The sequence below is a fragment of the Cynara cardunculus genome (genome assembly GCF_001531365.2).
Source record: "Cynara cardunculus var. scolymus isolate 2C chromosome LG 3, CcrdV1, whole genome shotgun sequence".
NCBI lineage: Eukaryota > Viridiplantae > Streptophyta > Magnoliopsida > Asterales > Asteraceae > Cynara > Cynara cardunculus.
Window position 1 is genome coordinate 33,178,176 of NC_037530.1, and position 13,779 is coordinate 33,191,954.

At 37.7% G+C, this 13,779-nt stretch overlaps 1 protein-coding gene and 1 long non-coding RNA gene across 3 annotated transcripts; one reads left to right on the forward strand and one right to left on the reverse strand.

Moving 5' to 3' along the window:
• Nucleotides 1–96: 96 nt before the first annotated feature.
• Nucleotides 97–7,376, forward strand: LOC112508516. Its single transcript, XR_003068777.1, has 2 exons — nt 97–315; nt 6,993–7,376. It is a non-coding gene; the product is annotated as an uncharacterized LOC112508516 (long non-coding RNA).
• A 1,662-nt stretch (nt 7,377–9,038) lies between these two features.
• LOC112508464 (TORTIFOLIA1-like protein 3) lies at nt 9,039–12,426 on the reverse strand. Of its 2 annotated transcripts, none has more exons than XM_025113079.1 (4): nt 11,559–12,426; nt 11,354–11,462; nt 10,428–10,897; nt 9,039–9,835 (listed from the first exon to the last, which is right to left on the reverse strand). In XM_025113079.1, exons 1-4 carry the CDS (start codon nt 12,369–12,371, stop codon nt 9,458–9,460), a joined length of 1,770 nt encoding a protein of 589 aa, XP_024968847.1. In that variant the 5' UTR covers nt 12,372–12,426; the 3' UTR covers nt 9,039–9,457. The 2 variants fall into 2 exon arrangements, with proteins under 2 accessions (XP_024968847.1, XP_024968846.1); XM_025113078.1 differs by having other exon boundaries at nt 10,428–10,900.
• Between the last annotated feature and the right edge of the window lie 1,353 nt (nt 12,427–13,779).

Consider the following 13,779-nt stretch of genomic DNA (forward strand, 5'->3'; position numbering starts at 1 on the left):
TATATATATATATATATATATATATATATATATATATATATATACTATTTTTCTTTCTCATTTATATTTATATACAAAAAAAAGGGTGTAGTCGGCGCTCGGTAGACATCTCAGAACTTCCATCGTCTTTGTAGGAGGAGTTGCCGTTAAGAAGGAAAGGAGCACAGAGAGAAGGTAGCCATGGGAGTGATAAGCAAAGCTGGAGATTTGACGTTTAAGGCCTTCACGCTGGGTCTAGGCGTCGCCACCATTTATCTCGGCGGTACATTTTCCGTCAACGTTTACCGCGGTCTCGCCTGGCACAAGGCTCAGTCGGTAAAACCCTAATTCTTGTTTTCTGCCTTTATTTAACGTTTGAACAATTTTTCTGTATTTCCTCCAAGTCTTAGCGTGTTAATCTACTTGTTGTAGATATGAAGCTAACATGACTTTCAGTTTGCTGATTTGGTAGGGTTTAGATGACTTGCTCAAATTTGAATTTTATGCTTAAATTGTATAGGAATTAATGAATACAGTAAACGTATAACCAAAATTAGCTGTGTTTGGGGACTGTGGTTCAGTTTGGTTAACTCTGTGTTAAGTTACTGTCTCTTTTTCTCCTTTGTACATATGAGGTCTATGCAAATTGGGCAACTTCATAATGTTAATGGCACAGGCATTCATGGTTTAGGAATGAGATGAAAATATCACGACATGTACAGCATAATAGCTGAACACCGTAATTAAAATAAGGACATAATTTTGCAAACCAAAGTATTTTGTTCTATTTCAAATGGTTTGTATAAAAAGGTTCTATGACTAGTACCCTTGATTGAAATATCGCTAATAAGGGGGAGGCGAGAACTACCTTTCTCATGTAGCATTTGCATTTTGTTCAAAAAACAAACGGGTGCCATGAATTACAACAACTTTCTAAAAAACTTACCATAAGAGTAGAGTTAGCCACAATGTTCAATGTCTATTATACACTTTTGGATGCCTAATCAAGCTTATTCATTTGTTGCATTTGCCCATAAGGTGTTGAGTAACCTTTACTCCACGATCTATTGTCACAAATCTTGTTGCTTGCATGATATGCATATTTGTGAGGTACTATCTCCATGTACAACTCCACATAACAAGGTACCAAGAAGACCATGCTAATAAAACAAAACCAAATGGACCGAGTAAATCTCATATTGAAGTAGGGCCTCAGGAGGGTGTAGTATACGAGGTCCCTTCCTTCCTCTACCCAAGGGGTAGAGACTAGAGAGGCTGTTTCCGTGGAGATCCCTGGTTTGTGAAAAATAGGTTTTTGCAAAAAAAAAAAAAAAAAAAAATGGAACAATAGTTTGGATTCTTAAGTGACACCAAAAGTATGTAAAGAAAAAACGAGAGATGAAGTTTAAAATAATTAATGAAGGGTAAGCATGTACAATAAGCATCATCAAAAAGATTAACCAGGTAAGGACATTAAAAACATACGGAGAAGTAGGAATCATCTAAGTTAGCAAGAAGACCCCAAACTGGCTAGACTCCCACAAAAGCCACTCCCAACTACCCCCAAAGATCCCCTCTACTTGTCCTAGGCCTTTGATACCTAGTTGTCTGCTCCCTCACCCTGTCTTCTACTTGGAACCCCTCCCCCGACCCTGACCACAGTAACCACAAGTCCTTATGCAAAATTTGTTACCTTAGTCACGTGTCTCCACAAACTCTTATTTGATGTCATGCCTTCAGAAATGTTTAAATCCACCATGTCTAGTCTCAGCTGCTCATTCCACATCCTCCTATGCTTGTCTGGCCTCACCCTCAGCCGTTATGTTATCGACTCTCCTCACTGGTGCCAACATGTCTCCTATGAACGTGCCTAAGCCATTACGGTCTTCCTTCAATTCATCCGTGATAGGCACTACTCCAGACGCCACCCGAAAGACCTCATTTGGTATCCTATCCGACATAGACCAGCCACATGACTACCTGAGCATCTTCATTTCAGCAGCTTCCAACTTCTTTTCGTGTGCTTTCTTCGTTGCCCAACACTCCGCCTACACAACATGGCTAATCTGATGACTATCCTATAATAATTGCCTTCAGTATTAGGAGGGTCTTCTCGTCGCACAACACTCTCTTGGCAACATGCCATTTTAACCATGATGCCTTTATATGGTGCAACGTTATCCACAATCTCTCCCTCTTTCTGAAAAATGGAGCCTGGTACTTGAATTTCCTTTTGGGGGGGAACCATTGCTCCCCAGTGCTAACTTCCACCCGTCATTACCCAACCTTCTGAAATTGCACCAAGGATATTCAGCCTTAGAATGACTAATGCACAAATCTTGTGATTCCAAGGCTGCCCTCCGCTGTTCCAACTTAACATTCACCTCTCCTTTCATCTCTGGTACCAGTGCAATGTCATTCGCAAATAACACACACCATTTCATACTTCCTTGGATCCCACATGAAATGAATGAAGAACTAATTCTGACATCTTCAGTTTCTTGACGGGTCATCTGGTCTCCACCAGAAACATAGTAACATGCTGAAGGCTTAGTCTTTTTGCTCCAATTTGATGTTCAGCTGAGCTGTTCGCTTCTATATGTGAAATTATGTACATTAAAATTTACATTTGTCAAAATTTTGTTCTTGGTGACATTGTGTACGGTATGATACTTGTTAGAACAGTAGGTCAGAAGAGCATCAACCATAGGAAAATGGTCGAGTCTGATTCGAATCTAGAAGTGGTAAGTTTTGCCCACCATCCAACTCTGTAGCTAAATTTATGAATTGGTGGCAAAGAGCAAATCTTATTCTTGTAGTAAGCTTTTTGGGGAGTGTTTAGTTTTCATGCAACCTAGATTTTTGAAAGGACACAAAACCACACTTTGAAAAGAGGGGGTGGGGTGGGGTGCAGTCGTCCCCTCTGTTATGGATCCATGAGTGAACTTTATATGTTAAAAATCTTTGCTAAATTATTTGACATAGAAGCCACAGACTGCTAAACGACATCCTCAATCTACTTGACACTTCCAATCAATCCCTTACTTTAAGTTCTCTATCATGCTCCAGCGGGAGATAAAGAGAGGCTGTAGGTTGGTTATTTACGATTATGTTTAATTGGCTTCAGAAAACAAAATTTTTGTGTCATAAAACTCTTGTTGCATTGTCGATACGTGTGTATGAGGGTACTGAAGGATGTAGAACTATATCCGGTTCACTACTGGTATTGATGTTGACATGTTCATGTCAAGGTCTTCATTTAAACTCCACTAAAAGACTATGAAGGTGCATAAAGTGAGTACTGAATGCATATGATATCAGAAACAGGTTTTTTTTTGTCTGTGTTATAAATGGGAACTAATGTTATCAACTTTTCTGATAAAATATGCCATGTCTTGCAATGGAACTACAATATTAGTTTGAATAAGGTTTTCCTAGGGGTCCTGCTCCCTTTTTTCCAAAAAAAAAAAAAAAAAACTACAATATTAGCGAGTATTGGTCTTTTCTACACCGGCTTGAAAACCTGTAGACAACAATCGATTCTTTTTGTTTGCTGTGAACATAAATTCAAGACCGTGACAACACACAACTGCACCAGTAAATGAAGACGTTAGGTTTCAATAGACTAAATTTGATGTAGGATACCCTATTGTTAGGTAGAGATATTATGCCACTTGAAGTCAAACATCCATCTGATAATTCTTTAGTGCCTTCAAAATGGTGAAACTAAGACAACCATAACCTTGTCACACAATCATGATACACAAACCATACAAATGATTATTTGTCAAAAGTTCTTTTCCTTGGTCCAGTACTAATTGCAAACTGAGATATGCAATAGAAATTAGACCTTTGGTTTTCAATCCAGAGCAAGAAAGTGACTAGCTGTTTAAGGTAATTGAATACTGTATCGTGAATCCAAAGATGGTCTTCATGCCATGGTGATTTTTCTATATGCTATCGGCTAATCCATTGGCCTGAGCTTTGATGAAGTAACAGAAAATGTCATTTTTCAAAGAAGAGAGGATAAGAGAACCCTTTTGTTGCGAAGAACTCCCCTTCTTGTCACTAGCTTCTTGTAGAAAAGGAATTGCTTAATTTGAGATCTTGGAAGCAGGGTGCTTCTAAAATCCCCGTATTGGGTGTTTTGGTAGTGCTGTTTGTTTGGGAGTGTAGCAAGATGTGCACTGCATGCAACATTTACCGCATCTTGAATTATTGGCCACAAATTCATGGGGTAAGGAGAATGGGGGAAACACATGGGAGCAATTGGGTCTCTCTTTTACCAAAAATAGAGATGTGAAGTTCACAATTTCCAGAATTCGAACAAACCCTATAACCACAAGTAATTGTAAGTTGTATGACTGAAATCCACACACTTCTTTTTCTAATAGTTTGGACTGATATGGACACACCAAGTAAAAGTGAAAGCATGATGAGACTTGGCTTTTAATGTATATTTATATTACGTTTTTTAATGTATGAACTGTCAAATAGTTTCTTTTTTTAGTGGTTTGGTTTTAATGTATGACTGTATACCAGCATGTATTGAGCCCTAAAGTAGTGTTTTCTCTCAAGGAGAATTGTGTACTATGTTGTAATTGCCTCGGCATCATATTTAAATCATGGAATTTGAGCATGTTTTTTCTTCCAAATATTTGGAATATTCGTCATTAAATTTAAAATCCCATGCTGAGTGTTGGAAACATGTTGTTTTACAACGGACTTTGCAGCGTAGCCAGCTTGAATTTCACACCCTAAAATTCCTCCTCATATGTCTTTAGTGGAAGAAGCTTGTAACTGTTGATTTGATTGATTGGTAATTGCATAAGTAAGTAGTCTAAGACTAAACGCTTATCCGGGTAAGTGCTTAGCAGCAAAATTCAACACTATCACTAACTTACCGGGTAAGATTTTAGTACACCAAAACGGTATTGTATGCAACAATTTACCGGTAAGCTCTAACCATGGTAAAAGTCGTTGCCCTCATTTACCAGGTAAGATTCTCGGTCCTTGCCTTTGCTCTTACCGGTAAGATTCTTGGTCTTTGCCATATTCATCCGGTAAAGGTAATGTGACTTGGTAAACGCTTACCCGGATAAGACGGTCCCTAAGTTCCCATTTACTGTTTAGTTGGTAGAAGTCAGCATTAGGGATGGGTTGCCACCATGGTTTTAAAAAGTGATTGAGGCTACGCCTTGAGGTGTGCCTCGAGTCAAGGCGGTCCAAAATTGCACCTGAGGCAGCACCCTCTCAGTCCCAAGACGAGACATACGCCTTGGTTGCCTGGGGCGGTGGCCAAGGCAGTGAGGCGTACGTCTCACTACAGAGGCTAAATTATTAAAAAAATGATTAAAACCTTCTCGATTTCTTTTTTGAAAACCTTGTTCTTCTTTGGTTCTCCTAAATCCTATCTGTTACTCGTCTGTTGTCCTTCGTGAGTTCCAATTTTCTCCTGTTTTCTTCTTTGATTCTTCTCCGGTTCACCAGAGTATTATGTATATGAATATACCGGATACACTTCTTTTACATTTAGTCTCTACTATGTGTCACAGTCACATTTTTACTCCCACTTTGTTGAATGATCAATATTTTTTTCCTTTGTTACTATATCTATATTTAGTGATTGAAAAAAGTGTTGTATATTCTTTTAGTAATTTATTATGATATATATTTTGTCTAGTAGTCAAGTGTGTGTGTATAAGCAGTTTAGTCAATATATATATGTGTGTGTGTGTATATTTCTACCTCTTGCACCTCGGACCGCCTCGAGGCTTAGCCTTGTCTCGTTGAGGGAAAACGCCTCGAGGTCCGATTTCGCTTTTTAAAACGTTGGACCTTGGTTACCACTTTTTACTTTCAATAAGAAGCAGCCTCGATCATGGTTTTAGAAAGCAGATGAGGCGTATGCCTCTCAAGCCTCAAACGAGATGTACTCCTGGTGGTCGAGGCGCTGACCGAACAGGTGGAGAGGCATACGCCTCTTTATCGAGGCCAAGTTATTTAAAAAAAAATTATGACTGAAACTTTCTCGAGTTCTTCTCTAGTTCTCCTAAGCCCTGTCTGCTACTCGCCTGTTGTCCTTTGTGAGTTCCAGTTCTCTCGTTTTCTTCTTTGCGTTTTTTTTTCCGTTTCTTCTCTGGTTCACCAGATATCTGGTATATGTATATACACTTTTATATTTAGTCTCTAAAGGTCCTTTCACTCCCACTTTGTTGATGTATTAATATTTTTTCCTTATGTGCCATGAGCATATTAATACACACACACATATATATATTATTAAAAGAACAATATTTTTTTCATTGTTTATTATATCTATATTTCGGATTAAAAAAAGTATGTGCAAGTCCTTTTAGTAATTTAGTATGATATGTATTGTATATAAATGTATGTATATTTGTGTAGTGTATATATATACATATTTTGGTATGTATATAGTTCTGCCTCGGGACTTATGCCTCGGACCTCCTCTAGGCTTATGCCTCGCCACATCGAGGGAAAACACCTTGAGGCTTGATTCAGCTTTTTAAAACCTTGGGCACAATCTACCCTTTCTTTTTTTCTCGTTAATATTTTATCGACTTGGCTTTTCGTTGAAGATTGATATGTAAACATGCATCCAATTGGTGGTTTGTCTTTCACATCTTTTCCAGTTCCCATGTAGCATAATTCTGCTCGCCCTCCCCCCTCTTAATTTTCTAGCCATTTATGGAGTAGCCTTTTTAGTTTAGAAATGAAAGCTTGGTGGAGTAGGGGCTCATGACTGAGCTTGACATACTACCATTTATGTTAATGGCAAATCGTTGGTCTCATTCAGAAATTAGTAGCCGTGGTTTCCGTTGCATGATTTCAGAACTTAAACTGTTTCTTTCCAGAACATAACTGACGGGATGCTTTCCATTCGTTGCATCTGTTCTTTATATTTCTGTATGCAAAATACAACTTCTTATACACTGTTTTAATGTTATCTTTTTTGTAATTTACAACTTCCACTCATCTTTCTGCTGCAGAAAACCGAGAATGATGGGACCCCTGATCAGAAGTCATAGTCGGATTATGTTGCGAGTCTATATGGTTAAGTCGTTAACCTTCCCTCTTTGATTCGATGAAGAGAATATAGTACTCACCTTCTTCATGTGAAAAGCTAGAAATTTTACACCAAATGTCATTTTCCCTGTTTGTTAGGACCTGATCTAGGTTTGAACATCGATGATTTAATGGTCCCCTGTGCTATTTCGCAGATAGCCACGGTCAGCAACACAAATATTGAACAAATGCAGTTGTAATATACACTGCTGCGGTTATTTGTTGAACATTCGTTTGTTTTGGTTGAGTGGTCTCAACTATGAATAATTTGAATCCTTTCATATATTTATCCTGTTGCTTTATGACTACCTTATTAAGTCCCCTGTGTTCTAATTCAGATTAAACAAGCTTAGTATAATCCTATTTGAAGGTGAGGTTTGGAATTGGATGTATGCGGACTTGTTCTCTGCCCCTAAGAAAAATAGAGCAGCTGTTTCTGTGAAGACCTCTAGGCCCGCTTGTTTAAAGTGGATGATAGAAAGATTGTCCGGAAGGTTTGAAAATTGGAAAAATAGAAGACTTTGAAAAAGGTTTGAGACAAGGAAGGTTGGCTTTCCGCTTCTAGAGTCTAGTATGCTATCTCTAGGGGCCGTTTACCAAATGTTTACCGGCAAGAGTCACCATCCTCACTTTGTTGGGTAATATTCTTGACTGGATGTTGGTAAGCAGTTACCGGGTAAAAGTCCTCTTTCACTTGCCGAGTAAGAGAGTTGATCCTTCCTATGCCTCTTACTTAGTAAAATTTTCGGTCCTTGTCATGCTCACTCGGTAAGGTAAGTTATCTCCGGTGCTTACTCAATAAGTGTCTGGTAAACAACTCTTAGGGGCCGTTTACCTAAACACTTACCCGGTAAGCACTTACCGGTAAAATTCAACACTATCGCTTACTTATTGAATAAAATTTTATTCACTAAAACGCATCGTATGCAACAATATATCCTGGTAAGCGCTAACCATGGTAAGAGTCATCGTCCTCACTTACGGGTAAGACTCTCAATTCTTGCCTTCGCTCTTACCGGGTAAGATTTTTAGTCCTTGCCATATTCATCCGGTGAAGTAAAGTAACTTGGTAAACGCTTACCCGGGTTAGCGTTTGGTAAACGGCACTTCTTGTATCTTTAAAACTTCCATTAACCCAGGCGCCATTGTACCTTTTTACGAGTCATGTCCTGTTAGCTTTGATACCCACCCTGGTGCTTATGTGCATTTATTATTAAATATGTGGTCGAGCTATCTTGAATTCATATGTTTGGATAGTCCATTTTTTGTTATAGCTAAAATATGTGGGCGAGCTTTTGGGTTCGTGTACCATCGAATTGGCTGCTTGTTTTTTCAAGCCATTTTTTATTTTTGATTTGTGGAATTATACGGAGTCTCGAGTGGATCTTTGTTACTCTTTCGTTCGAGTTTTCAGAGCATATCTTTTTGTTTGAATGCAACAAGTTGTCGTAGCATGTTGAATCTGGATAACTCTCACGATGTTAATAACATTTATCAAACGCTTACGGGGTAAGCCCTTATCGACATAGTCACAACCTCACTTATCTTATTGCGTAATATTCTTGGCTATCAAAATGAATTGTTGGTAAATGTATTTTTCTGGTAAAAGTTTACCAGGTAAAGATTACTGGTCCTTGTTACATCTCTTATCGGATAAAATTCTTGGTTTTTGCCATGTCCACCCGTTAAGGTAAGCGACACCGGATAAACGTTTACACAGAAAGAATTTAATCAACATCCCCTTATACCGGTTTTTCTTTTATACATCTTGATAAACTCAGTCGTGAAAGCAGTCTTTGTGTTCATGATAAATCATAATATTTTATCTTCACCAAATTTGGGAAGATACAAAACTTGATATGTAGGTGAAGTTGTAGCAGAGGTGTGAAAATGACGGATTCAGGGGCTGAGGATCACTTTCGTCGAAACTTCATGGTTATTAGGGTACTTGGTTAAATCTTCAAGGACTTGCCTGTAAATTGTCTTCATTAATCAACGAACAAATACATAAATAGAAATGCAAAACGCGCCAAATCCCATTGTATCAATTTGATCCCTAAAAAAAGGCACAATAATGTTCATGTATTTACAAACCCAGTACTCATAGCAATAGTTTCCTCTCTTATGTAGCAATATTCAGCTTCCTTTTTTCCTAAAATCCTCAACCCAACCCAACCCAACCCAATTCAACGCAAGGAAAGATAACCAGCCGTAATATCAGCATCATATATTCACAACCGCAGCTTCTCAAAATGCACTCGTTTCTGGTTCTTGGTTCTAGAACGAATTTATAAAAACTAGCTAGCGGCAAACGCTAATAGGTAGGTAGAAAGTATCGGGAAAATGACGATATAGTAGAGCATGGTATTAGTATGGATGGCATCAGATACTATTTGCGATCATAAGTCGCGTGGGAGATGCTGCTGCTGCGGACCTCTGCCAACGGATTCTTGATTAACCCACTACCACCACCTCCCTGGCGCCAAAATCCCCTATTCTCCGGGTTACTTGATTCAAGATTCATGTTTGCAAATGGGGCTGAAGAAATTCTAGCGTTTGAATGGTGAATCTCTGTTTTCTTCCAAAGCTTAGAGGTCAAGAATTCTGCCCCCGGTAACTTGCAGCACACAGTTTCTGTAGGTTCTGGATTAGACAACCTTCCAGTTGACCTGGCCAAGTCAAATGAGATCTCATCTAGTGTTAACTCTAGACCATGCACACGTGTCTCCAGCGATTGCATCCCAGTCTGTGAGCTTCCAATAAATTTCTGTACGATTAAAGTCACAAGCAGAAACATGTAAGAAAAAGTCATCATCAATTGTTATATATTAGTGGTATAACATTGGTTATAGGTTTATCATTATATAACCTAAAAGAGATTTGTGAACATTACAGCAATTCCAGCAGAAACAAGTCAAATAGGTCATAATTTATATGCTAGAAACAATTAACCTACAGAAAAGTAGGAAAATGAAGGCAATCTATTGCCAAGATTTGCTTTCTCCTATTTTGAGCTATTACTAAAATATATATATATATGTCGGCAGGATTTGTATTTATGATTCAAACGTTTGGTGGGAAGGTAGCACTTATTTTTCAACCCCACAATATAGCTGACAGAAAAAGATGCTTTTGGAATGTGTGATTGCTCTTCGATTTACACTGTTTTCTCCATAAGTGGCCCAGGGTGTCTTGAAGCCAATATTTGTACCCGGACATTGGGTCAGAAATAGATCCTTGGAAGTTGGATCACAGAAATACAAAAGCTCAGATAAACTGGATAAAGCTGTCATATTTGGTCAAATACAAAACATCACACGTTAAAAGTAAACAGTTATGAAGAACTACTAGCAAATTACCTGGAGGAGTTCAAACAAATTTGACTGCTGGGTTTCGATTTGAACAAGCTGATTGCGAATCATAGATAATTCTTCACAATCTTTATGGTTCTTGTGGATATCCACAGTGAAATTGCTGCCTACATCAGTGGAACTTATTCTCGCATTGTGATACGATTTATGCATTTCTTCATCAACAATCTCATTGAAGAGGGCTCTTTTTGTTTCTGATCTTGCAGATCTATTGTTAAGACGATCATCATCCACAGCCAACGGAGTTGCAAGGGGAGGAGGAGCAGCAATGCCAAGTTTCTGATCATGGTTCTTCTTGCGCTCCAACTTCCGGAACATTGCGGGACCAGCTTTCTTGTTGCTATTTTCTGATGAAATTCGTCTTGTTGCATTGGCAGTGACGGAACCATTGAGCACGGTTCTCTTGTCAGTTATCTGAGGAGTTCTTGGTGGATATCTTCCATCACTGGCAACTTCAGCTGCTGGATCACACATCAGCAAACAAACAAAATTCAGAATCTGAATGTCGAGTAAAAGAAACAGACAAGCAATCAAGAAGTTAAGAATCAAAACTAATGTTTAAGAAGTTTAGAATCAAAAGTGAGTTGTCAGGACTTTGGAATCATCAAAATATGTGAAGAAAGTATAATTAGAAGAACAATAAATAACTAACGAAGTTTCTAAGCAATTGAATTAAGTTCTTCAGTTGTGTTCTATGAACAGAATAATTATAGGGATAAAGAATGCTAAAGAGGATTTCTACTCCAACATTAAATTAACTAAAGTCTGAATGTACGCTCCTAAAATCCCAAAAGGAAAAGACAACATAGATCAAACCATAACTAGAAAGTGTCATGTGATTATGCAGCTTTATATAACACTGAAAGAAGAAATTAATGACACTAAATAAGAATTAATACGATCGATGTGCATACCTTTAGAAGACGATTGGGATTCCGGCGGTGTTAGTACCTCTTCAGGTACATCGGGAATTGCCTTCCAAGCTTCTATCATCTGATTCATCGTTTCCCTTACAATTTTGACCTGCATTATATCGAGTGCATTTGGTATTAAATCTATGCCATCATGGTCGGTTTTAGTTCTAGCTAATACAGTTCCGTCTTCAAGTACAAACTATACCTTATCGAACTTTTTAGCCTCGAAGATCTTCAAGCACGGAGCCTTGAATCCCGACAACAGTTCCGTCTCTACCACAGCCAATTTCTCTAGAGCCTCCGTGGCCGCTTTCCTCGCACTCCAATCCTCGCTCTTCATCACGAATTCAACCAAAATATTCACCAAATTCTTCACAATTGCTGGACTCGATGCGGCACCGACGCTGATCACACTCCCTAAGACCGTCAACAAAGCCGCCTTAGCCTTAAAACTATCGCACTTCAACAACTTCTCGATCCTCGGTAGCATCCGCCTCAAGTAAACATATTCCGGATCCGGCGCGCAATCAACAGCCGAAGCCAAGCACAGAGCCGCGCCGATCTGAGAGTTCAAGTCCTGTTCGGTAACCAGAGCGTCAACCAAGGGTTTAGCAACAGACGTAAACGGAGGTTTAGTGACGTGAGAGGCGATTGAGCCTGTGGCAGCAACGCATGCGGAGCGAACGGCTGTATCGGGGTCACGGAGGCGCCGTATGACGGCGGAAAGGAGTTTTGACAAATGAGAAGATAACGCGTCGCCGTGTGCTTCTGATAAAGTAGAGATTAAGCGAACGCATTGTCTACGGACGGGGGATTTGTCCGATGAGTCGGTTGCGGAAATGGAGGATAAAAACGGGGAGATCGAATCATGATTTAGGGTTTTGGCAATAGATTCGAGTTCCGTGGCGGCGGCGGAGTGCGTATCACGGTCAGATAGTTTGTTGAGACATGTAAGAACTCGGTGCTTGAATTCGCGTGCGGAAGCCTGGTTGTTGGAAGAATGCTTCGCTAGTGTCATAGTAAAAATGTCGTAGAGATTGAAACGTATGTTACAGTGGTGGTGGTGGTGGTGTGTCTGGATTTTCCGGCAACATCGCCGGGGAAGAGATCGCGGTGGTAGTGGTGGCTTCTGACACGCTTTATCCAAGCACTCGATTCTTTTTAAAGAGGGAGAGGCTTTAGTACGACAATATCACCACGGTGGTATGTTGCCGTTATTTTCCGGTTTTTTCTGATCTGATGAAATATGAAACGCTGTCGTTCTGTTATTTTAACCTGAAATAAATATTCCTCCGATGAAAATGTAATTCTTAGTGCTATATTAAGATAATGTATCTATAATTACTAAAATATCACATTGTTATCTAAATATACTATAAGCCTACTCGTACAGTACAGTAAGATATATATTAATTTTAATATTTTATTTTATTCTTTATTTCAGTCGATGTTATAGTATGGTATTATTTAATTTTGAAAAAACGATAATGTTTTTATTTTTGAATAAAATATAAACTTGAATATATCATAAATATTTGACAAAAATACATCGATAATAGTATCAAATTAACTATTTAAATTTTTTATTTTTTGTATGATTTTTTAATTCGATTTTTTATTATAATTTAATTTAGGTTCAATAACGAAATAATTTATATTTGGTTTAATAATATAATTTTCTTATAAAGATAATAATTAATTATTTTGTTAGAATTTAATAATTATCCTAATTATATTTTAGATTTTTTATATTTTAAAATGAGATATTTATCATATATTTGATTATGTTTATCCGTAGTTAGTTACACAAATTCAAACATAAAGCTTTAATAAGTTGTACTTATGTATAATTTACTTGTAGTCTTGAACTTTAAATAATATGAAATAATAAACATTATTTCATACACATAAAAAATAATTTTTAAGAGTTTTGACAAATGCTTTATAATAAATAGTATAGATATATTATTTTAGTAATATTTTTTACTTTTTAAATAAAACAAAATAAACAAATAACATAATGTAGATCTTTATTTCCATTTGATTATTAGAATAGATCGTCTAAATTAAATGGCATTTCCGTAAATAACGTGAAAATTAAGGAAACTTTTTAATACCCTTAAACCATACCCAAAGGTATATTCGGAAAGAATTTAAATCCCCTACTTTTATGGAAATTATTATTATCAATTATTTTTATTCCCTAAAAAATATGTAATCGTTACCTAAAATCATAACCATGCAATTGTGGGACAAAAGTGAAGGCAGTCGTCTATGGGTTTTACTCTAAATCACATTTGATGAAGCATTAGATAGCGTTTGAGGTTATGTCATAATTTCTTGGATCCTTTTGATTTTTTGTCATCATGTGTTTTTTTGGACAAAAAAAGGAGAGATCAAAGCATGGAAAGCTCAAACGGAGGATA

What these genes read in the sequence shown, in the direction of transcription:
- LOC112508464 (XM_025113078.1), bottom strand. Translation starts at nt 12,371, where the DNA reads ATGACACTAGCGAAGCATTCTTCCAACAACCAGGCTTCCGCACGCGAA. An exon ending in AGGCTAAAAAGTTCGATAAG is followed by an intron (nt 11,463 to 11,558) that starts GTATAGTTTGTA and finishes GATATAATGCAG; the next exon opens with GTCAAAATTGTAAGGGAAAC. An exon ending in ATCCCAATCGTCTTCTAAAG is followed by an intron (nt 10,901 to 11,353) that starts GTATGCACATCG and finishes TGTGTGATCCAG; the next exon opens with CAGCTGAAGTTGCCAGTGAT.